This window comes from Poecile atricapillus, chromosome 20 (assembly GCF_030490865.1).
Source record: "Poecile atricapillus isolate bPoeAtr1 chromosome 20, bPoeAtr1.hap1, whole genome shotgun sequence".
In the NCBI taxonomy this organism is placed as follows: domain Eukaryota; kingdom Metazoa; phylum Chordata; class Aves; order Passeriformes; family Paridae; genus Poecile; species Poecile atricapillus.
Genome location: NC_081268.1, coordinates 5097494 through 5123422, shown reverse-complemented (window position 1 = coordinate 5123422; position 25929 = coordinate 5097494). Strand labels below are relative to the sequence as shown.

Here is a 25929-nt window from a genome sequence, read left to right as displayed (position 1 = left end):
CCTAAGTAATGTTTGATTGGCCTTTTAAATGCTGAAAATAAAAGTAAAATTAGGAACCACAAATCTGTGGAGTAAAAACAATCTAAAACAAGTTCTCAGTGTCACATGAATGCAACTAAAAATTTTGCAGTGGTCAAGTATCAGCTCCAGGACTACCAAAAAGTTTCAGTAAGGATGCTTTATCAAATCATCAGAGTTGACACATATTAGGTAACAGCTCCTACCTCTCCTAACAATGCAGTCTGATCAATACTCCCAAAAATTCTGATAGTGCCAGATTACAATTAACTCTAATCCAACATCAAAGAACATTCACACAAGGCCTTGGTACTGAGGTTAAAGTTGTGCTCAGGTGATAATGCTGATTGCTTTTAAACTTGTTTTCAAATAACTCTTTGGCATCTTGTGTGATACTAGAAAACAACATGGGGCTTAAAGACACAAGCAAACAGCTCAGATCTCTCTTTCAAATGTCAAATGTCAAACTTCCTCTAACCCAAGATTGACCCAGGAATCTCCCCTCCACTGAAGCTGCCTATGTGCACAGAGGTGCATTTCCCTACATCCATCCCAGCCTGAGAGGTGCAACAGCCATCCCTCATTGTAACAGCAGATCCACAGGATCTGATCCTGCAGAAATGTGCTCTATATCACAGCCCCTGGCAGCTCATATGCAGGTGAGGATTTTGAACAGCACAAGCTGTAACAACCACCTTTGGCTGTACCCATTGACTTCCTTTCTGTTGTCCACAAATAACCACCTCAGCCTCTTTTTTAGCTGAATTTAGTGTCTTTAACTGCTTGATAACCAAAGAGGAACAAAAGATATTTCCTGCATATGAAGACACTTGGATTAACCTTCATCAGGTGGGTCGAGCCTTGTGCTCTGAGTAAAATCCCTGAGGGCTATCCATGTGAACTGGTCACTCAGGGATAATGGAAATGCTTTTAGATAAGGCGTATTTTTAAAGAAGTGACTGGCAGAGTGCACTACATAGGAATGGAAAGAATATACCCTGACACTACACACCCCTCTTACTCCCACTTTATCCATAGAATTGCAGCATCTTAGACTGGTTTGGGTTTGAAGGGACATTAAAGAATCCAGTTTCAACTCCCCTGCCATGGACAGGGACAGCTTCCACTAGGCCAGGTTGCTCAGAGTTCCATCCAGCCTACCCTGGAACATCTCCAGGGACAGGGAGTCCACAACCTCTCTGGCAAAAATTATTCTCAGTGAGAAGTCTATGAAGTGCAGAAAGGAGCCAGAAGGCCAACTCAGCACTTTGAAATCAGTTCCTCTCTTGGGCTGCCAGCCATGCAGTGTAATGCTCTTCCAGATCTTGCATACATTACCTCCTCATGCAACACACAGCTGCAAAGCCAGCCAGTGACCAGCAATCCAGTATCTGCTGGATCTCACTGTGTAGTCCACAGCTCTCCCTGGCAGAGCACTGTGGCTGCCTGTTTGGCAAGAGGTTTCACATTTTTCAGCCACGAACATTAAGGAAATCAAAAGAAGGTTGTGAGCTTGAGATGTGGTCAGCCCTGGTGTGCCAGGGGACAGGAGCCTTTGCTTTTAGAGGCTGCTTGTTTTAATGATGTGGGAAATTCTCAGGCATCCAAAGGAAATGAGATCCTCTAGCAAAACAGCAGTACTGGACTCCAGTTAATAGCGCTGTCTTGCACAGCTATGTGGGTGACTGTGCTCCTATTGCCAAGTAACCACTCTGGCAAGGCTGGGTTGTGGACACAAAAGCAGTCCTTTCTCTGAGCTCTTGGAGGGGACCCAACTGTTCTCTGCAGTGGGAAAACAGAATTGGGGAAGGGGGGAAGGAATGGACTTAAAAAGGGAGAATAAACCAGAAAGATCTGCAAGGCAGAGTGCCTCAAAGAGTCACATTCAGGTAAAGAGAGAAGTAACATGGTCTCTCTACAATAATGAAGATGCTGTGTGATTCCAAATCCCGTGGGCCTGGATTGATCTTGGCCCCAGGAATCACTCCCTGTCCACCACAGCACTGACATTTCCCCTCCATGTCTTTGATATTGACTGACTGCTCTTGAAACTCAGACTCAAACAAGAGCATTACCATGATCACCACTACTTAGTGATGATCAGAAGCACGACAACTGCAAGGTAAAAGTAAAACACGAACACAGGAATTTGCTTACTGTGTTTGTTTTTCTTCTCTGGCAGAGGTGGCGGCTTTTCTGGGTCACTGTTCAAATCTGGAGCAACAAAATCAGCAATGAATTCCACTGGTGCTGAAGAGTTTCCCTGCTGGAAAGGCAGAACAGCGGCAAAGGGCGTGAAGGGCATTGACGGGACAACCACAGCATTCTGCAGGTCATCCTCGGAGATGTTGTCGTACTGGGAAGGGTGCCTCTCGTAGGACACCCTGCAGCCAGAGTTATCCAAAGTCTGTGAGGCTGCACTTCTCCTCTTCTTCTCTGGTAGAGCTGGGGGAGTCTCTGTTGGCTGTGCTGCTCCCGAGAGGCTGCAGAATTCTGGTGGAGGAGAGCTGCCCTGCGGGAGCTGGAAAGTGTGTCCGTGGAAAGGGGAGCCAGACTCACCCAAGGACTCTGGCAATGGGCTGAGGACACCTGGCCCCTGCTGAGGTATCTGATCAGCGTTGGAGAGGTCCTGCTGCAGGAATTCATAGTCTGGATCATAGTGATCTGATTGATCTGGGTGAACAGAAAATGACCTGTTAGTTTCTGTCTTTTATTGTCTAGCCCTTCTCAGTTCTGTCCCTCCCATTCTATCAGTTAATTAATCAGTTCATTTTAATCAGAGTGGAACTTTCTTGCAGCTGGGACCATCTTTTTTACACCTTCTGTAACACCCAGACTACTTCTTTGTAAAGAAATTAATTCTTCACACCAGCAAACAAGTAACAAAAATTCAATAGGTAGATGACTGCAGGCATAATTTGTGTCACACTTATATTTTTATTTTCTTTCCTCACATGTAGAAACAACACTGCTTTGGTCTACCAGGACAGTCATTTCTGCAGACAGGGCTGAAATGAACACTTGAGTGCTGAACTGAGTTTGAGAACATCACCTACAGCAAGGGAAACACATTCCCCTGGGCTTTTTCTTCTGCGACAGAACAGCTCTGCACTGAACCGCCTGCAGCAACACCAAGACAGCAGCTGCAAGTGCAGTGCATTTACTACATCAACTCCTACACCTCAGCTCCCAAACAAGAGGGACAGGGCCCCAGCAGCCCCCCTTACCCAGGGTTTCACAGCTTGTGTTGCGGGAGCACTGCCCGCTGTCGCGGTCCAGAGACGAGAGCTGCTCATCAGACTTGCTCAGTTTGCCGATGCTGCTGCACGGAGAGAGACGAGGAGACTCCCCCCCATAGGAGTGGCTTCCACCTGACAACCTCCTCTGGGCATAGCAGTCAACATCAAAATCCTTCAAGACAAATAAAAATTCAAAAAAGAATCAAATCACCATCACTCTTGGCAGTTTGCTAGTGAGGAAGATGCAGCTCGAGGAGCAAAGACCTCAAGGGAGGGGAGAGGATAAGTGCTGCTGGCCCTCTCTGAACTCATGGAGAACACAGAAACCCTCTGATCTGGTAAACAGCCCATGCCAGGGAGCTCTGTGTGTTCTTGACCTCGAGCAGGAGTTGCCGTGGCCCACACTGGACTTTACAGATGCTGAGAAGATGACCAAGCTCTTCACAGCTACGTGTGTCTGATGACTGCTTGTCACGACACTGAGACAACGGAATGACACTGCAAGACTTCCATGACATACCTGGGGCTTTAGCAAATACTTGGTTACCTCAGGTGCATGCAAAAGAAAATTAACTACAGAGATACAACTTTCTGTGCCTATGGCTATGGTCCCACTTCAGGAATTACCTCAAGCTTATTAACCTGTGAGTGAACTCCTCTACTATTCTCACTCTGTCAGAACAACCTCAGTGTGACTGTAGAGTAGCCACAGCTTTATCTGAGTCAGCCAAATGACTGTAGAGGCTTCCTAAGACAGAGCTGAGGCTTTGGGGATGAGGACAAGATTTGATTTTTGTGCAATTTCATAAGATTCAGGTCCTCACTGCTGAGCTAGTAAGTTCCTGGATGGGTAAAGCAAACCTAGCCATTTACAACCTCAGAAATCTCAGACAAGCACAAGAAATGGAATGTGATTAACTCATACAACTTTCCCGTTTTTCTACCAGAAAATGTACAAATTTCCCCAAAGCACCAGCAGCAGTCAGAGCAGTAGCTCAAACTACTGCTTGAGTTAAAAGATGTTTTAAATTGTGACTGGATGAAGACAGACTTCTGATCTCACTCAGCCACATGCTCCCTTGGCCTGTGAATAAACCCTGGTGAGATCTCAGGGAGCTCAGCCAGCTGCTGTCCTGTCCCCTTATCTATTGGACATGGCAACACTCAGGCACTGCCATCCTCACACTCTGCTACCCCTCAGGGCAGCAAAGTTTGTAGCAAGTTGTTAATTAAACACAACAACACTGTAAAAAAAAATAAATAAATAAATTAAGCTGTTCACATTATTTATGGCAATGCTGTTCCTGCCACTGCCACTCCCACTGCAGGCTGCCTGTGCTGGGCTGTTTGGGATGAGCAGGGACATGCAGGGATCTGTGTGGCTGCAGGTCACAGCATCTCCCTGAGCTTTTCCTCCAGTTCACAGCACGTTTCCCTTGGCTTTCACAAAGACATTACCTGTCTGTTGATCCCAACAGGCAAACTGGAGCCACTGGTAGCTCGGCTCATGGGGGCCACAACAGCCACTCTGGTTGGGGAAGGTGCCGACTGACGTTTTTTAGGGGGCAGTGCTGGTGGAGGGCTGCAAGACACAACAGGAATTGATGCTTCCATCACTCTTTCAGAAAAAATATTTTTTGAGGCTTCACAAAGTTGTTTTCCAGAAAGCTTTTGTCAGCCAGGAGCTATTCAGCAAAATGTATCCACTAAAAATATCGATTTCAGAATACTCTCACAGGTAAGGTCCTGTTAAATGATTTATTTTTTAAAGTTGGTATTTCCCAAACAAAAACAAATGCTGTTCTAAAAAGTATTTTTAATGGAGCTAATTAGCATGGTAGTTATTTCTTAATAAAAGCATTGAAAATCCAAATTAAATGTTCTGGTTGACCCAAATATTGCTTCCATTCACAGAAGTCCCTCCCCCTCAAACCTTCCAGGTCTGAAAAAAGCTCCAAGTTTCACAAATTTACAGGACAGGAAAATTCTCTTTTTTGGCCTTTCCTTTCTTGGTGAACTTTGGGGAACAAAAAGGTCAGAGCTGTTCTCACCACATGCACTGTTGAGGGCCCCCCCCAATATTTTGGCATGAATCTCTGTCAGACCCACACATTTGCAATAACTTGTGAGAGTTTAACCTTTTGACTTTTAGTTTTTGCTCCTAATGACACATAATTCTGGTAGTCATCAAGCCTGAGAAGTCCCCAAGAACACGCAGTCTGTTCTTGGAACATACCAGGAAATTTTTATATAATCTTTGACAATTCATAAAATACACAGAAATGTGATTCTTTTTGTCAGCCACAGCCCTTGATGCCTCGTTTTCAAATTAACACAACACGTATTTTTCACACCAGCCATTAGCACCAGTACTAGAGAATGAAAAACAAAACACATGCACAAAAAAACCTGCAAATTGGGGGTTTTCTCTTCCTTCTCAAAATAGCACATAGAAACTTTCATGTGGTTACTCGTAGAACAGGGTAAGAACAACCAAGCACAAGGTTTTTTTCCCACACTCTTGGCTTTCACTCTTAAGCTGTTAGGCAAAGCTGAACAAACTGCCTGTGTAGGACAGATTGGCAACTGCCCCCCGGGGTTAAAAGAACATTTCCCACTGGATACAGCAACCCAAGACACTTGTACAGTGTGGAATTCATACAGTTTTACATATTTTTATGTTTTTGTATTTCATTACAGATGTATGTGATGCCTCTCATGTGTGGATGTCAGGGCATGGCACTATCCTCACATAAAAAGTAGGAAAGGAAAAGACACAAAAAACAATGAGACAACATAAAGTAGAGTCCAGGAGCAGGGAAGAATTACTCTGGAGGGCTGGAAATTCAAAAGTAAGACCAACTCTCCTCTCTGGTGCACATTTTGCAAGGTTGTTTAAAAACCAGGCTGGTAAAAGGCACTGGTGTTCTTCAGTCAGCTGACTGGTCAGCATTACCTGTTCTCTGCCACACGAATGCTGGGCAGAGGGGGTTTAGGAGGTGCAACTTCTTCATCCATGGAGTCAGTCAGCAGCTCGTTGGACTGAGTCAAATTAGTTGTTTTGTTGAGGATCTCCATTTCTCGGTCGGTAAGGGGAAGTTCTGATGGGCTGCAACATGCAAAACACAGATTGTAGATCGTAAACCACAGCTGGAACGTAGCCCTGACAGATTCAAACCTATTTTAAATCATGTGCTCTCAGACAGACACCTAGAGCAGAAGGCAGAATTTGCATCTGCAGGTGGAATTCCATGTATATGCAGAACTCAGTGTGCACATGACACAAAGGGATGCTGCACTGCCAGATTTTGGTGTCTTTCCTATCATAGCACATTCTCTCTTCAGTGATCCTACTGAAATGGATGGGGGACCACATAAAGAACACTACACCACCCTCTGTGAAGAACAGCTGAATGATTTAACTCAACTGTCAGCAGTCAGAAATTATCCCTTCTATTTCAGTCCTGCCCACAGAAGAAATCAGTGACCCACCTGTCAGATTTACATGCTGGTAAACTGGGTTTAACTGGGCTTGTGGGAGAGGGATGCTCCTGCTTTTCAATCGTGAGTCTGACCAGCTCCTGATGGATGGAGAGAAGAAAAAGAGAATAATCACAATTTGCTGAATGCTGCACTTAAACATCCCAGAACACAAAGGGAGGCTACAGCAGTAAAGTCTTGGTTATGGTTTAATGATGGTATGGACACAGAGAGAGCTGAGCTGGGTTTAAGTCTGGTACAGAGCCACACAAATGATGCAGAACAGCTACTAAGGAGCAGCCTGCACCCAGAGGAAGTTCTGGCAGTATCTGAGTGAAGTTCATTACCCCTGACTGTATGGTGATTCTGCACAAAACCCACATGTGTGTCTTTTTGCTGTGCTTCCTCTTTATCTCACAAATGTGTTCCAGTCCACACAAAACCCCAGATAAATGGAAAATTTGCTTTACACACACAGATGTAAGTACAAAACAGTCTTACCCAGTGGAGTACTTCATCTAGCCAAAAACAACATTAAATAATTGCTTTGTATTTTTTATATTTTATAAATAAGAATGTATTTGTTCCAAAAAGCAAGTTTTCTGTAAAATGCCCAACCAAAAATTAAACAGTGAACACCTTTGTTAAAAGGCCTGCTTCCCCTGAAGCCACCTTTTAACACATTAGCAATAGGAGACTTAATCATTCAAGGAGCTACTGTGGTGTATCTGTTATAGGCAGATAAGGCTCTGGATAAAGAGATAAGGGCATGATAATCCTGAACTCTAAGCCTGCCAGCAGTCAAAGCAACAATCATTCACGCCAGAAAGATGGAGAGAACATTTTATGGATGTCTGAGGCTGACAAATAGATCTCCTCCTCACAGATACAACAAACACATGCCCCTCTTACAGGCAGGCTGGAAAACTGGCAGTGCTTCCTGTCACTGTTGGCTTCCCAGCATATTACACAAAGGAAACTATAAAGGATCAATTTTAATTTAATTTTTTTTTAAAGTAGCCTGAAGTACAGTGTCATCATTCCAGTATAATCTTTGTGTCCTTGTCTGTGAAGCTTGGAAACAACTGGCATTGTTCTCTCAGTGCAGTAGCTGCAACTGGAATGTCATTGCCATCATCCCTCTGAGGAAGGAAAATACTCCAGTTCTGGTAGTTTTACATAAGGTTCTACTGAAAGCTGAAATTCCATGGGGTAACACACACACAATGAGAGGAATAAGCAGCAAACACCATCCAAGTGTCCACCAGAGCTGACTTTGGTCTCTGTACTCTACTCACACTCTTGGTGTGAGCTGGGGCTCCAGCAGAATGTACATTGTGTTACCCAAAACCAGGACAAACTCAGCTTTCCTGGAACATCCCACACAGAGGGAAAGAAGAGGGAGCACAAACAGATGTCCATGGGGACTAAAACTGTGAAGATGTCCCTGCTGGGACAGAGAGCCCTGGTGAGGAACAGTGTGTTCTGAGGAGTGACCTGATGAGTAACATCACCTGACTCTTTTGGCATCAGGGGGCTGAGAGATGACACAATGGATTGCCACCTTTCTGTCCTCTGGACAAAATCCCACTGCTGAAAAGGTTTTTGGACACCCTCATGCACTTTAACAGACCCAGGGTTAGACCCTGTGGGCCAGGGAGGACTGCAAGGGAGCACAGAAAGGGAAATAAAATATATGGGCATTCAAACCAAAAGCCAAAATACTCCTTAAACATCTCCCTGAAAAGGCTATGGAAGGGAAAGTGTAAAGTCTCCTTTTCCTGACCTTTCTTCACCACCTTAAAGCAAAGCCAGGCCAACACTGCAGACTGTGGTGGAGGCTGTGCCAGCAGCGCTGAGGAGCCCCAGACACTCGGGGCTGAAGTGCTCAGTTTTCCTGTTTTGCCAGTCATTACGGACACACAGTTGTCTATCACATGGGAATGTAGGTTAAAACAGGAGAAAACCAATCCAGTTTGGCTCAGAATTATTCAAACAATTGGTGTGATAGACAGAAGTGCATTCATAACAATTGGGACTGAAGGGAAAAAACCTAAAGCACCTTCCAGCAGAGGTACCAAAGCAATGCATGATTGCAGTTACCTGAGAGGATCACTTTCCTTTCCAACTTTCATGAATATCACCAGACCCTGAATGTTTCTCCTCTCTGCTGTCCCAAAAAGGAGAACTAGCATTTGGAAATCAAGCCAAAATCTTTAGCATACACACAGAGGTAATCAGCACGCAACTGAGCCAGATGCACATTATGCTATTCCTTATCAGCAAGGAAAGAGATTCCTGCAGCAGTAATTAGAGATAATTAAAGCCTCTCTACGAACTGTGCTACTTCAGCAAGCTGAAAATTCCACAATGAGATGGATTTTTGAGAAGTTATGTAATCAAACCAAGGATTTTTTTCTCCTGCCTGGCAAAGCTCTAAAACCTGAGATCAAAATATCAAGTAACAGAGGTGAACAAGAGTCTCCTTTATGCTTAATTCTGAAAATAAAGAAGTAAGCACTGAAATACGGAAGCAGATCTTGTGTGATCTGCCAGAAAAACAAAATAGGCTCTGCTTTGGAGAGAAGTGTCCATCTTCTCAGTTCTGCAATGTGGCTTGGCCTTCCTAAAATAAACCTTGTTCCTTGCTGTGCAGGAGGTGAAAGCACACTGCTTCCAAATGCTGACCTCTTGATGGGCAAATACTCTCCCATCTCCCCAGACAGCCACACATCTGCTCTAAGGCTGACCAGACATGAGCCAGCTCCAACTGGAAGGCCAAAATAACTTTCAGTCTAAAAACAAAGCAGAGATTGATACAGCCATGCTGCTGAGCAGGGCTCCACAGCTCAGACCCAGCACTGCATGGACATGCCCATGTTGCAGGACACAGCTCTGGCTGAAAGGCAACAGCTACCAAGGGTTGAAATATTGCTTGAAGTCACAGAACAACGAATGTCCAAGTCTCCTGCAATGAGATCACACAACTCTGTTCCAGATCTGGGGATAACACATTTCTCCCTGGGATTGTGCAGATTCAGCCAGTGATAACTCACCATTTGCTAGGGAATTACAGATCAGATACCACAGCACAGATATTCACATCCTGAAAATTGCTGCTGAATTCCAGTGCTAACAGCAGCTGAGATTTTAGGCTAAACTCTTTTCCTCTTTCCTGCTGTGCAAATTTAAGACCAGCTTTATTTTTTAAAATGTGTAGCTTAAAGTTAAAGAGCATATTGTGCAAAATAATCCTAGAAAATCCATCTTCTTTAGGTGATAGAAATGATTTGTTTAAAAGATATTTATTTAAAAGGCTCATAAAGTAGATAGTAGTATCTTAGTATCTGTATTTGAGTAACATTAAAGAAATATCCAGATGATGCAGACATCAAACCAAGAGGCCTGAAAATGAGACAGTCAAAGCTTGGGAGATCCACTTCATTTTTCCATTTGCCTCCATTTTATAAAACTGAGAACAGTGAAAGATACTTGGTCCTGATACATAATTCCAGGTGAAACACCTGCTGCAGTTCTTAAAACTCTATCCAAACTTTTCCTTGTGTAGTTGATTTAAACATTCCTCTTTAGATTCAGCCCTGCTCTTAAATGAGATTTAACTTCCTCTACAGTTTCCAAAATAAGATTCCTAGGAGATATGACAGTCTGTCCACTGGTGCCCTGAGCCCAGGTCAACTAAACTTTTACCAGCAGTGCTAGGACAGGTGAGTGATCACCCCAGAGACAAGCCTGGGACACAGAAATAATGGGCACAAGAACCTTACCACAGGCAGAAGAAAAGCCAACAGCTTTTCCAGGGTGGAACAGGGAGGGAATGCTACAAGCAGATCTGACAATGGATACAAAGGTTTTGTTAAACATGTCCATTAGCAATGCAAAACTAATCTCCAGAAAATTGAGTTTAGCTCATCACCTGTTCCACACCCTAATCCAGCTGCTTAAAGTGGTGATGTATCACTGACAAATCCATTGAAATTTCTCTTAAAAGATGGAGATGGAGTCTTTCATTCTCTGTGGGCATTGACAGGGAGCATTTTCATTTTATTTTGCTGAGACAGAAAATGTGCAAACCACATCTTGTAATCTGCATGGGAGACTGGGAATGACTTGCTGAAAATTTAATACAATGCTGAATAAAGATCCATTGCTTCTTCCAATTCATCCAAATGCCAGGGTGAGCATGCCAGAAGTTCACATTCAGAGCCAAACTATGCTAGTCTTTAACCAGCACTCCAAGAAGGAACATTTAATTTATGGAAGAGTTGATTTAAGGGGTAGTTTACTGAAGGCAGAAATAGGATCTTCATATTTTACCTGCACTTAAAAACACAGTTTACATAGATCTCTTCTAAAATACATTATTATATGTTCTTTATAATAAAATTTACAGCATTTGTCTCATGTACCTTGACTCCATCCAGAACAGCTTTTATGACATCCTTCACTGTTGTCACCATCTCCTTGTCCTCTGAATTCACCCCCTCCAGCATCACCTGATCAGACCAGCGGATGAGGTTGGCCAGGCTCTGGTACACTCGGCTGTAGCAGGATGAGATGGCAGAACTGCACAGCAGGACAGGGAGCAGTTGAGAAAAAAAGAACAAAAAGAAATTTTGGCGATATTATCAAATGTTAAAAGAGTGAGCTTCACACTGTGCATTTCACTGCTTTGCTCTCTGACACTCAGAATTTGTGTTGAGCAGGTGACAAAGTTCAGGCTTCTCCTCCAGTGCAGCTGCTCCCCTGTTCTCTAGCACCAAACGATGACAATTTGAAGGTACAAACCATCAACAGCTCATTCCCAGGTATCAGAAGGAATTATCTGAGATGCAGGTTAACACAGCAATGCTAAAAATAACATTCTTTACATCTTAATTTACAGCTCCTTCCTATGCCTTAACTTTAAAGATAACTATTTAAGCTCTACAATTAAGTTATGTTATTTCAGTATTATCCTTCTTCCTTATTAGCTCTCCCCAAACCACCTTGGATCACTGAGAGCTGACTCTACTCATTCCTTTACAAATCACTGCCTCACTGTTTACAATGCCTGAAAACATGTAATTAAAATTACTTCTTTAGAGAAATTGAACTGAATGAATTTCAGGTTTGAAAGAGGAAGGGTGTTGCTTTGTTTTGTTTTTAATGAGAAACAGAATTGAAGCTATTGTTCTGAAGGGGGAAAAAAAAAAAAAGAGTTTTGGAAGGATGACAACTTTAAATAAAAGTTAACTGTAACAACAGTGCTCCCAGGCATTTTCCTGGCCATTCTGAAAACACTGACTTCATTACTAAACAAGGTGTGTTAACAGTACTGCTGATGGCAACGCTTCAGCAACTCTTTGTCACGTTAAATCAATTTCAAACTGCATCAAAACCATAAACAGATAAGAGAAGGTGTAATCTTGCAATCATTACTGATACAAGTTGTTCCAAATCTTCCCATTTCTCTCTGGTATCCATTTTACATTGGCTTAACTCCAGTAACTTCATTATCTGTGAGAAAAGAATCAAGCCCAGGAGCTCCAATGAGTTTATTTAGGTGAATGAGGTTTGCAGGACTGGGGAAAAGAACTACTGTCAAGTTACAACCAGAGGATACAAACAAGGGCAAGGACTTGATTGTTTGGCTGTTGTTTGGGGTTTTTTTTAAGGTTTGCTGCTTGCCATTTGTTCTCATATCAAATGAAATTAGCTTGATAGGAGATATTTCCTAAACAGGGCCCCCCCCCATCTCTTTCTAAGGCTTTGATTTCATTGCCATTAATCTTCAGTCTGCTTCCTTCTAAGAAGGCAGTAATTGAAAGCCCATTTTGTACAAGATTTAATTACTTTTTTCCTTGATGCAAATGCTTCCCCTAAAGTAAAAAGAACTCAAACAATAATTGTAGGGCTTTCTTTGTCACTGACACAAGTCTTGCTCACTTTTCTTGCCATCAGAATCACCCCTCTGTGTCCTGCACAGGTAGGGAGAGAAGGATGTGGCTTTTTGATAAAGCCAGATCCCCTTTTGGGATTTTTGGGAGGCTAAGTGAGGCAGGGCATGGACATGGGATTTGTGCTTTAATGCACTCTGTTTCCAGAGAGACTTATCACTGTGTAGAGGACATTCCCATTGTAACAGATTTGCTCACTATGTTTCAACAGATCCAACCTCAACTGGATCTTACCTGTCCCAGCCACAGGTGTGATACTCACCCATTTCCTCTTTCCTTTTGCCAGAAGCAGCCCTGGCCTCAGCACTGGGGCCAAACACAACTGAGCATCTCTGTTTGCAAAGTATTTGGCACCCCAGTGCTACTTCAACTACATGATAAACCTTCCCTGTGCCAACACTGAAATAAGCCTCTTGGAAGGAAAAAATTTGGAGATATTTAATGGGAAAACAAATAGGAACAGCACAAAAACTGGCAGGATTTCAGGAACCAAACATCTGCATTTTTCTGCTTAGTTCTGTGCTTTTCTCTATGTTAACTTTGCTCTTTCAGTGTTATTCAACTATGTTTGTTTGTTTTCTGTAAATCAATTGCTCCAGCATCCATGGGATGAACACCAACAATATCTCTATGGCTTGGCAACACCACAAATTCCTATAATCCATGCTGAGCTTGGCTTTGGCAAATTTCTACTTCTTTCCTGGCTTCAAACCCACTGCCTAACCGGTAAAAACATAATACACATAATCTGTTAAAACATAAAACAATAATCTGTTGAGTGCAGCAGGAATGAACTTGGACTGGTTAATCTGCTGAAGTACATCTATTTACTTCTGTATCTGATCCAGTAAAATCCAAAAAAGCAGTTAAGAGTGCAGGCTCAGACTTCTATAATATTAGGGTGGATAAATTAAGCACAAAAAAGGATTACTCAGAAGATAAACTCCTTTTTCAGGTGAACTTACTGGATTTGTTAGCTTTTAGGATACCACCACGGACTGCAGAAACAGGAATACCATCTGAAGAGAATCTCCCTCTAGAAAATTATGAATTTCCAAGTTTATGCTAAGAACTGTCCCTTCCTCCACTCTGAAAGCTGCCTGATTTGCTTTATCTTTCCACGACACGTGCTTCTTCACAGCAGGGAATCTGCTTTTAAATGATGTCTGAAAATCACCACAAAATTAATAAAACAGCAGTCACTTCATCAGCATCTTCTGCACGAGGCGGTTCTTCAGATAAAGAAGGAGCCTGTTGATCTGCCATGATCCCAAAATCCAAGAAGGAAACTCACCTTTGCTGGATGCGTGGGTCAGTTTGCACCAAGGGCAGGATGGCTTCCAGCACTTTACTTGCTGATCCTGGCAGCATCTCTAATACTTTGTTATCAATTGCCATTTTGTCCACAATAGTCTTAAAGTAGCGCAATGCACTAACAACTTCCTTCTCCTTTTCCTCTAGCCATGAGACATTCTAAAGAGGGAAGAAAAGGAGAGATAAGTTAAAACTTGAGTATTTTTAAGGGCAGGATTCCTTTAAACAACCCAAAATAGGTGACACTGAGGTGTATTCCAGGAGGATTGGAAAAAACCTCTTCTACCACAAACACTTTTAAATTGAATTACTGCTCTTTCAAAGGAATAGTCAGTGCAAGATTACACCCACACTTTAACCTTCAGAATTACCTGCATTCCAAACTGAAGGCTGATCTTGATCAGTTTTAGGCTAAGATTAGCACCACTGATGACATCAAGGACACTGCTTTGAAACCCACACCTTAAACTGGGACAGTGAAAGAAAAAACATTTCATGGAAAGGTTTGGGTTGGAAGGGACCTAAAGCCCATCTCCGCCCCCTGCCATGGCAGGAACACCTTCCACTATCCCAGGTTGTCCAAGCCCCATCCAACCTGGCCTTGGACACTTCCAGGGATGGGGCAGCCAAAGCTGCTCTGGGCAAACTGTGCCAAGGCCTTACAACCCTCATCGGGAAGAATTTCTTCCTAATATCTAACCTAAACCTGCCCTCTGTCAATTTAAAGGCAACACCCCTTGTCCAATTGCTATATAAATACATGAAAACATCCAAATAGACTCTACTCTGATGAGCCTCCAGCCTAAATCATTTTGTGATGTTGCTGGAACAAGAGAACTCCCACAATTTCCATGAGGCCCAACTGTAAAAGTGAAGTTTTGGCACTGGTGAATGAATGTGGCAGAAGGGAACAATTCATTGGAATAAAGCTGAGTTGTGGTCACCAATTTTTGTGCCACCACCACCAGAGGAGGAAATTCAGAAGTGATACATGATACCTCAGGGCATTCTGGACAGTGATATTTTTTAAAAGTTTACAGCAGTATGCCTGGAGGACTTTTAATGCCACAAGTAGTTCCTAAGGGAGATTTAAATTAACTACTGAACAATGCTAGAAAAGGAGCAGAGAGCTTAGCAGAGTCAGATTTCATCCATTATCTCCTCAATAAATTCAGCTTCAAGCATTAATGACCTATGGGCATTGTGTGCTCCCCATATTCTTGTCAGCTGTTAAAATGCTGCTTTTCTGCAAAATCAGGCCAGCAGCACAAAGGTTTTAAGAAGAACAATTTACAGACAGCACTGGTTAGTAATTTGGGGCCAGCTGCATAAAAGGATTAGAATCCCAAATTCCATCTATCTCCAACTTCAGAAGTCTAAGTCCCAATCCAAGAACTGCAAACCACCCTGTCATTTTCTGTCTCATCTGGGCAGTGCCCAAAATCTGCTGCTGGTTGCCCTCTGGGCAACATTCTTGCCAGGAACCTCAAGTTATGATCTACAGCCCACAGTGCCCTGAACTCCCTTGCTGAAGAGCATCCTGGCAACTCACTGGGATAAAAAATGACATTTCCCATTCTGCAGGGATGCAGCCCTCACCACTGCACAGTTTATTCCAGGATACAGAAACATTAAAACATTAAGGCTGGAAACGACCTCTAGGATCACCAAGTCCAACCATTAATCTATGGAGAGCCTCGGCCTCTCCCAAGAAGATTTTGCACTTCATATGAAATGATCACACATTTTAGGGATCAGAGAGTCTGTAAATTCCCTGGGTGAGTACAACCATGGCCCAGCAGTCAAAGCTCTCAAACAGAAGTGAAAAAATGTGGACTGCAGTTCCTGCTCCAATGGCTGTTTATGGGTTTCATTCAACAACTGTTTCCTGTAGAAAGGCTTGTGACTTAATAGCTTAAACACTCTCCTGGTGCACAGGAGGGATGGGCCTGACAGAGTTCAGGCCTGAGAATGACAACTGGAAACAAAAATCCTTCCACTGAGCACATCAAGGGATGTGACTCCAGCCACCGGACACTGTCTGTGACACAGCCCTTTCCTTTCCTTTTTGATTTTTTTCCCCTGCTAGTTCTTTGGGTAACACTCCCCAGGAGCACTTTTTAATGAATCCTCCTCCAAGGTCCCAAGGTCCCAAATGCAGGTGTGTGTAGGTGTGCACAGAGCCATGGAATGGTTTGGGTTGGAAGGGACCTTAAATCTCATCTCATCTCATTCCACTCCCTGCCACAGCTTCCACTAAACCAGACTGCCCCAAGCCCTGCCCAACCTGCCCTGCAACACTTCCAGGTTTGAGGGAGCCACCCATTTCTCTTTTGGGCATTAAATAAGAAAAAGTTACAACACAGGCAAAACAGCATCTCCTCTCCACTCCCTGCCTAACACATATAGGTATTTTTAGATGATTTCTGAAATTTTCCCTTAATAATCAAATTGCAAATGCATAATGTGTGAGACACAGCTGACCCAGAAAAGGTCAGAATGAGCTGTACAGAATACACCCAATTACAAAAGCTGGAATCATCCTTTTTTTCCTTACATTTTGGCAGTGTAAAACCTCTCAAAAGTCTGTATATAGCACTGAAGGATGCTCCTGTTCCTACAATAGGATAAGAATCACACACAGGGTTCAGGGGACAAAAGGAGGTTCTGAAAAGAACTCCCCCAGTGTTGCCCCTGTCCAGATATAAAAGAGAACAGGAGATGATGTTTGCATGACCTGAGCACATCCTTCAACTTACACATCGTGATTTTACATTAACTTTTAGTATTGCTATTTCTGCTCTGCAGTGATTATCTACTTCAAGAGCACAAAAATAGCATCTTAAGAGGGAGAAAAGGATGGTATTTGGTTTATCAAGTGAGTCTTCTGACAGAAAATCGCCCATTTGTCAACTGATGTCTATATTCCAGTGAGAAAACCTGGCGACAATCCAGGCACATCCTCTTCCCTACTCCCTCCACACAAAGCTAATGAGTTGACTACATCCAACTAATTGATTAGTTGGACATAGCTGTTAAAATAGGTAAGGAATGAGCCAGAAATCAACAATATTTCACAGAATAGAAATGAATGCAGTTTAAATAATCATATACAGTAATAAAAAACACTGTGTTTTGTTTTCCAATTAAAAAAAATTCCAATCTGTACATAAAAAATTATTTTAATGTCCAGCATGGCTTATTAGTAAATCCTTTTGCACTGTTTTTAGGGGAAAAATAGAAAAGCAAAATCTTCATCTATTATTAACAAGCATTTGCTATAGACCACATTTTGAAAAGGGCTCTTCATTTTCTAATATATTTAATGTGGTCACATATCAATTTAAAGTAAGGCCTATAAATTATTTCAAGATACCATCCTGAAACATCATTGGAATTAAAAGCCATCAAGGAATACTTTCACTGTTGCTTTAGTTTGGTTTTTTTTTTTTTAATTTTATTTTTAAATAGCACTCAGTAATGCAAGGTGTTTGGCTCCCTAGAAAGCATTTCCACAGCCTCCTGGGGAAAAAACCCTACAGCCTGTGGAAAAAACCATCATCATCTTCCACCTGATGGTGCAGAAAAGGGTGAGGAAGCACTGCAGAAACCTCTCTGGGAGTCAAGCAAGTCACATAGCCCAAGAAAACTTTATCTTGCTGGCTGTTCTCAGTAACTCTGCCACAACTCTCAGCAGAGATAATCTGAAAAATTCTGCATGTCTGGAGGTACACACTGGATGAGACTTTTAACAGCTGAGAATGATGTTTAGTTATTCTAAACAACCTCAACTGTTCTTAATTTCTGGCTTTGATTTGTACTTGAAAACTGATTGCAACAGTGCTGTCACAGAGACAGTCTCCAGCTACATAATCAGGACACAATAGGAGAGGAGATAACACAGATCAGTTTGTGACCTCATTTCTTAGAGGGCCTGGAGTACATTTGGTCTGAGGAACATTGTGCTGGATCAGCAGCTGCTCAAACTCTTCTGTGTGACTCTCCCAGCTTGTGTCATCAGAGATCCAGCACATCTTTGGATCAGCTTCAAGGATGTTCCTGCCTGGGTCTGGGGTTTTTAAAAGGATCACACCCCAAAACCAGGCAGCTATTTGGAGGCTGTAAGCATAACCCACAGGGTGTGCATGTGGGGAGGATGTGTCAGGCCATACACCACGTTCCACAATGAGTTATTTAAATGCCTGTAGAAGGAGGTCTCATCATGCTCTCCATAGGGAATCACATGTCTTGATTTAATACTACATAATGCTGTTTATAGGTAACCACGAAATGACCCTGAGGATCCCTGAGCTGCAGAATTATGCACAGGACAAGTTCACACAGCAGATTATGATAAACTGAGTATCAGGAAGCAAGAAAGCTGAGGATAACAGAACATGGCCTTTACTTACTTTGTTCACTGACTTCTCTGGTGTTTTCACCGTCAGGTCAGCTTGCTTTCCTTTCTTTGAGGGTGTTCTCTTTATTTTTGGTGAATGAAACTTGCCCTTCAACTTCATGGTGAATGAGGAGAGATGGGAACGCTCAGAATCTAGAAAGACACAGAAAAGCATTACTGGATTAGGGCAAATATATTGAAACCAGGGACATGTAATAGTATTATCTGGAAGACACTTGTACCACGTAAATTTATTGAGTGGAACATGATAAAGAAAATTAATAAACTGTGGCTCTATATTATGTTTCAAACCACAATACCACCATAATTTCCTGCTTTCCTCAACCACAACATCACCATCATTTCCTGCCTTCCTTGGAGACAGGAATGCTGCAAAGCGGAGGCAGGAACAGTGGGACTGCTACTGCTCTGTGCCTTGGAGGGAAGAGGAAAAACACCTCTCTTCAAAGCACTTATCTCCAACAGGTCCCCAAGTACTTTACAAAGGAGGCAATCATCGTGCCTCTTTGGCAGATGAGCAACTGAGTCAAGGGGATGAAGTGACTCGACCTCTGGCAGAGCAAAGCCCTTGGCTGTGGGTCAGTGTTGGGAGAGCTCTGCCTGGGACTGGGACCTGGGACCAGAGATGCAGAACACAACCCCAGGTAATGCCCTTCCCAGGATGCTGACCTCTAGCCACTCAACAGCATCAATTTTTAATGTGGTCCCATGGATAACCTGATCAAAAATGCCAGCCCTTGTCCTCTGCAATGGATTTCACTTCCAGTGTGCCAGAAAAAACAGAACAGAGGAACTGCTTTGATACCAGGGCTTCCTTCAAGATGCTAAACTGCAGAAGTGCTCAGCCCTTTTAAAAATTGTATTTTCATTGTTTTTTGAATACCTAAAAGTAGAAGTCTCAAAGGTTTGCAATCGTGCCATATGCAGACTTACTGTGGAAATACATTTTTATCTGTTTAACTATGAAGCTAAATAAAACTAAGCTGCCTTGTAGAGAGCAATTTAGAAAGTATTTTGAGCAAAGAGCACTTTAATAAATGAAGGTCTGAGTTGCTCTCTAGTGACCCAGATAATTCAGCAGAAGTTACCCAATTTGTCTGTAACTACATTATCAAGAAAAGTACACAGTTTTGCTGTATGTTTAATTTTTCTTTTAGATTATTTGAGCATTAACTGCACTGGCTGTAATGAGTCCAGAGGACAGCCCAGTGCATGCAGCACTGCAGCACCTCGTTAGCATGCAGACTGCAAACAGCAAAGGCTGCTGAGTCAAATCTAGCACCCAGCAGCTAAATACCACAGAGCAGTGCTGCTCCTCCTACTCAGAAACCACCTAACCACAGTTCAAGGAAAGGAACCTGTCTCCCTTTAAACCTGGTTTCCTGCATGTTATGACCCTCTGTGAGCACACTCACCAATACTCTGGTTAGGGATGTCCTCTAGACCAAGATTTTGCAGGCATCCTATGAATGGAAGCTGTGTGAGCAATGATCCTAATCTAGTCTGGCTGCAGACCTGCTCTCCACTTACAGAACTAAATGTTTCCCAGGTTTTCCCTGTATCCTAAAGTCCTGTTAAGTGCACTGAGGGAGGCACTAAAAACCTTGGCCACTGCAGATAAATCCAGGCGTATCAGTTGGCCTCTGAAGAATCACTTACAGCAGCTGGCACCCCAACTTAGCAACAATTTACGTCAGTGCTTTACATCCACAAGAGGATCTCCAAACCTTTAAAACCTCTCTGTCTCCACAGGGTGCTGAAGGTCACCACTGAAGAGAGTTCCTGGCTGCTGTGATAACACTCTTGAACTCCTCCCCAGAAAATCATTTGTATTTATTCCATACACCATATGAGAATTTCCATATTTGCACGCATATGCACGCTTGCCATGAAATGTCATGGTTCTGAATTAATTTTTCAAGAACTGGCAAACAATTACAATAATTAATCCACAGGGAAGTAATGTGACAGCAACAAATTGTGTCTGGCTCCACCACTGGCTGCAGTGAGATCCAAACTGCCGGTCTCAGTAAGAAAACACTCAGTGCCTGCAAAACCCTTGGTCACCTATGGTGATAATTTTGGATTGTAGGGACAAGATATTTGGAAGGGAGAATGATTTCAAAAGATTACCATTTCCTTTTTTCCTTGCCACCAGACATCTCAACCCACCTTGATGGGACAGGCACATGAATGGCTGAACCAACACGTCTGCATGGTCAGGCACCTCCAAAAGGAGATGTCGTCAGAGAAAGTTCCTTTTCTGCTGACAGCAGATCCTCTTCACCACCAGCAGCAGCCAACCACTGCCCCTCTGCTCTTTTTACCTTCTGGGCACACCAAACACCAAATCACTTGTGTGTCACACTCTGAGGGGAGACAGACACACAGAGCAAGGACAGAAGCAAGCGGCTGGAGCAGAATAGAAACTGCTTAAAATAGTACTGGTGAAGTGAACCAGCTGACATTTGCAAAAATAATAAATGTTATTGTTTGAACAGCCCTGCTAAGTCCTGCTTTGAAGATCACAAATTAATGCAGCTTTTTACTGCCATGGCTTTCTGTCTACACCAAGCACTTTCCAGCTCTCATTTGCTCACAAGTTTCTGATGCATTTGCAGTTAAACAAATGAGTCACAAACCAATATTCCCTCACACTCAATTACACTTAGCACTTAAAATAGCACTTTTCTTGTTCCAAGCACATTACAAACACATCGTCCTCATCCTTAAACAGTCAGGCCTTAACCTTACTCCACAGATGGGTAGCAGGCACAGATGAAGCAAATTGTTTAAACAGAGCAGAGGGTGAGTCAGTGACTCTGGTACAGCATCTCCATCACTCTGCAGGCCCTCAGCCCTCTCCCTCCCCCTGCTCATGGATCAAGCTGTGGAGCTCCTGTGATTATGCTCAGTGAATGCCAACAGAATTATCTGGCACACTGGGCTTTACAGTTTGCAAGCTGATACATCATTCAAGCACTATAAACAGAATTTGCTTTGTAATGAATCTGGATGAAGTGGTATAAAAGAGAAGTGACACTTGAGCAGGAAAGGAATCTAGCTCACAGGTGTAAGGAACCTAAGCTTTTACAGATGAAGCCTGAAACTCTCCTCTGAAGAGTACAGCTGAGCAAGACTTCCTCGACTGGTTACAGCAGCACTGGTCTGCTTTGAAAAAGTAACTTTTTTTTATACTATATCCTAATTTAAATACCTTACATGTCCTGTGTGTCTGTCCAGTTAAAAAGTTCAAACAGCACAGCATGCCTTCACAGATTAAATAATGAGATAACAAAAACAGAGGCAGAAAACAAAGCCATGGCAGTGCTCAAACCACTTCTGTCCCTCTGCTCCTTCCTGCCTATCTACAGTAACCAAACCCCTTAATGCAGCATTGAGGTTGCTCTGAGCTTGGGAGTTTGCCCACTGGAAATTATTCTATCATATTACCCTCGCCTCTTGTTGATGAATAGCCAGCAGTGTTTAGCTGGAGCCTCAGCACTGGATTTCTCCTCTCTGGTGTGCAGGCAGAGGGTACCCTGCACTTACTTCTATGAAGTGTCCAAATATTTGTGAGATGAATGGGGAAAGTCAGGGTAATAAACTCAATGAAGTGATTTCAGCTGGAAGGAGGGAAAAGAAAAAAGTTGTATCAAAGTGTTTCTGTCTCAAAGGAACCACTGACTTTCCATGCCCTCGTATTTCATCCGTCTGGATGCTCTCTGCTGCTGCACACGACTGGAAAAAAAGCCCTTCAAAATGACTTTATTACAGATCTGAGTTTCTTGATTTCTGACTGGAAGCTTCACTACATCACTCGTTTCACAGCCAATTCCATCCCCTGTCAGTGAGGCTCCCGCTCCGCCGTGCTTGAACGTGCTCCAGCTGTTGAGTCACGGCCCTGCTCAGCTCCCAGGCTCGTCTCCTCCGGCACGTGTCTGGGCTCTGACCACACACACAACACCACAGAGCTCTCCTGACCTGCCTGCTCCAACCAGCCCTGCTGTCAGGTGTGCCCAGAGGGGTTTTTCAGTATCCCTCAAGCCCTCAGAGCAGACAGAGCATGGCTAAGGAGAACACGGCCAAGCAGGAGCTGCCTGATTCCCCACCAAGCTCCAGCAACTGCTGCTGCTGCTGCTGCCAGTTTCCTCTGGTGAGGAAAGACCTGCAGGTTTAAAACAACAGTGGATTAAAAGGGAATGCAGATAAATCAGCTTATGTGCTTGTGGGCAAAGAAACAAAGGCTGCTTAGGAGAAAGCCAGCGAGTCAAAGCCCAACATCCACCTATGCCACAGTCAAATGGTCACTCTCCACTTGGGTTCAAATGAAGGCCAGAGTAAGTAAAAACACACACAAGCTGGTGAATTCCACCGAGCTAAGCCAGAAGCAAATTACTTGCTTTGAAGTCAAAGTGAAAGTTCAGCCTTTTACAGAGCTCAGTCACAGCAGAGTTTCCATCTGCTGGGTCCCACTCACCAGCCTTGTGTAACCAGCACATGGGAGCCTTCAGAAATGGGAAATAATGCCCTGCCTGCTTCTGCATCTCCTGGTCCTGGTTTTGGCACTACTGCTCCATGGCAGGGAGGCTCCAGCAGCTGGGCCAGGTCACTCAACTTGTCTAATGATTGGATCATATAAAACTAACTGAAAATATACTTATTTTTAATTAAAACCCCACAAATTTTAGAATACAGTGCTTTATCTTTCCTTCACCTGAAAAACTAAACCCTCCATCTTCTCTTACTCTCTGTGTGTTCAGACACCAAAATCCTGCAGCTTTAGAGAAGATGCAACCTTAAAAAAGGGTTATAGTTAATTTTCCAGCTCGTCCTGACTTTTGCAGCTTGTTAGAAAGAACGAAGTGGAGTCTAAAAATCTTATTCCACAAATGGTTCCTTTTTCAAAGGCCATTTAGGTCTCTGCTGGATGCACATATTTAAAAGCTATCAGATTAAAAATAACAGCACACATCTCTCCCCATGTCGTAATGAAGCTATTGTGCACATTTTTAATCAACCGCTCCTGCCACTTTTGCCACGAGTCCTTTGAAGGCAGCAGTGACTTATGTAATGAGTTACACAACGATGCCCATTAAAATGGCATTTGTTCCCTTGGGCTCAGCTCCATCATTTGAGAAGACAAAAGGCAAGTTGCAAGGCTTCAGCTAAACCCTAGCTGACAGGGACTTTAAGGGTTCTGAAGCAAAAGGCAAAAATAACGAGCCAGAGTTCAAAACGACCTTTCTGCTGAGGATGTCTGTGCTGTGATGCAGCACCCAGCGAGAGGCTCTAGGGCTGGGGCGACTCCAGATGCAATTCTGCTCTCAGAAACACAGGAAAACAGGTGATTCAGGACGGACAGAGAGGCACAAGAGCTTACCACGATAATCAAGGAACATTCTGCAAAGCAAATGTCTTCCCAGATTTTATATGAATATCACTAGAGTTCCCAACATCTTCCTCCTTCCCTTAAGGCAAGGGCTGTATCTGTTACATACCTGTAAGCACAAAAATCTGGGAGACTGTGCCCTGGCTAAAGCTTTTAGGCTCTCTTGTAATGTAAATATTAAAATCAGTGACTGACAGAAAATCTAAGCCTTTGAGCTTTGCAGGAAACAGCTGAGCTCCTCTGCAGAAGAGCTGGCACAGAAGGCACAGTGCGATGCTCACCAGTGAGCTGTGGGCAACAGAAAACTACTGCAGGGGCACTTATAAAAATAAATTTTAATAATCCCCTCCTGTGACAAAATGTTCAAGCCTGCCAAAGTGTAGCTGTGAAGGTGGAGAGAAAGCACGAGGTTTCAAGGAGGGCTGAAGAAAGAGATGAAGAGGACCCCAGATAAATTCCCCACCCTTTCACACCTGCAGTGGGTCTGTAGCTCTCCCATTACACTGCAAACAGCCTTCAGCTACTTTTCACACCCTCTTTTTCCAGAAGTCTTGAGGATGTTCAGAAGCCTAAAAATGCTGATATGCAGCGCTTGTGCAAGGCTGCATGTTCCTAAAAGGATGAACTTGGATCCTGAGTACAGAAAAGACAGAATGCAACAGAACAGAATTAAAATATCCCTTTTAAATGTATAAATATCCCTTTTAACTGCAGCATATCACTGCTGCATCACAGGTGCTCAAAAGCCTCAGAGACTGAAGCAAAGAGAACTGATGCAGAAACAAAAAAAGACCTGGTAGGGGACCTGGAAATAAGAAAAAAAAGGGGAGGGTCCAGTGTCAATCAGGATGTTTGCCCACCCTAACCTTTGTACCTTAGGTGGAGTTGTTTGTAAGCTGCTCCAAGTCCCTCTCCAGGGAATCCAATTGCTAAGAGAGCCACCAGGTTTTAGGGGAAAAGGATGGAGGAAGGGCAGCTGAGAACCAAACAATCATTCTTGAGTGTTAAAGAAACTTTAACATCACGTCACCTTGGAAGCAGCCAGCTTTTGGGAGCGGAAAGACCGACTGCCCTTTTTCTTTTCTGGCAGCATTACAGTGAATGAGCATAAACCAGTGAGCATTAATGATGTGCAATGACAGCACACAAACTTCTCTGGAAAAGGGAGGCTCAGTTCCCTCTCAGCTGGCCAGGCAATGCTCACTGACTCACAGGCTTCATTATTTTTATGCCGCCCTCTGGGGCCTCCAGAGGAAGCAAAACATTTTTATTTGTCAGAGAGCACATTTTTATTTTGATTTTTTTTTTTTTCCTTCTAAGCAGCCATGAATGAGGCATCTCCAGCTGCAGCAACCTCATGTGGAAAGAGCTTGCAGTGTTTGCAAGGGAACTGGAAGGGAGAGAAGGTAACTTATCAATTCAGCCACGTCTCCCAACTGCAGTGAAAAGGACTGGGTTAGTCAACAACATTAATTTTATGGTGCATTAACACTACAGCTCTTCCTTACAGTATCACACTTGGAGGCAAATCTTCAGGTTGCAAGTAGAAAAGATGCACACAATCAAGCAGCAAGTTCAGAGCAGCTGATCAGATTCCTTTCTACTCCTCTTTTTGCCTGGTATTTCAGAACAGAGAAACCTCCTTGTATGCAGATAAACCAGGAATCCTTCACCTGCTGAAAACTGCAGCAGTGTTGCTCAACTGATGTACAGGAGAAAAATAGAAGAAAAAAGCAAAAAGCTAAAATAAATCAAACAAGGAGGGATTTAAGGATGTAAAACTGCTACCCAAGTTCAGTTTCCTGCAGCACACCAAAGCCTTGAGATTTCTTTTTGAACAAGATACTGTAATTTATTGATAAGCAGCAGACAGGACTTTTGCTGTGGTTTATCGAAAGCTGCTCCAGCAGACTGGTGCCATGTCAACCCCCAAGCAGAAACACCAGCAAACCTTTGTGCAGCATCTGGCGGGTCTCTGGTAATTTCCCATCTAAGAACTGATTTTGCACAGCCCTGCAAGCCCCAGAGAACCAACGGGATTACAACAGTGGTAACATGACTCGTAATTCCCCCAGTGCAAACAGCACTAGAACAAGAGACTCAAGTGGC

General features: G+C 43.3%; 1 protein-coding gene across 6 annotated transcripts in view; it reads right to left on the bottom strand.

Moving 5' to 3' along the window:
- RAPGEF1 (Rap guanine nucleotide exchange factor 1) overlaps positions 1-25929 on the bottom strand; it is an 84386-nt gene that overhangs the window by 34134 nt on the left and 24323 nt on the right. For all 6 annotated transcript variants that reach the window (XM_058853431.1, XM_058853433.1, XM_058853432.1 and 3 more), the window contains exons 2-9: positions 18421-18560; positions 13989-14167; positions 11165-11321; positions 6750-6838; positions 6214-6366; positions 4716-4839; positions 3246-3429; positions 2176-2691 (exon numbers count right to left, since the gene is read on the bottom strand). In XM_058853431.1, coding sequence (XP_058709414.1) covers positions 2176-2691; positions 3246-3429; positions 4716-4839; positions 6214-6366; positions 6750-6838; positions 11165-11321; positions 13989-14167; positions 18421-18560 — 1542 coding nt within the window. The remainder of the gene's footprint in view (positions 1-2175; positions 2692-3245; positions 3430-4715; positions 4840-6213; positions 6367-6749; positions 6839-11164; positions 11322-13988; positions 14168-18420; positions 18561-25929) is intronic.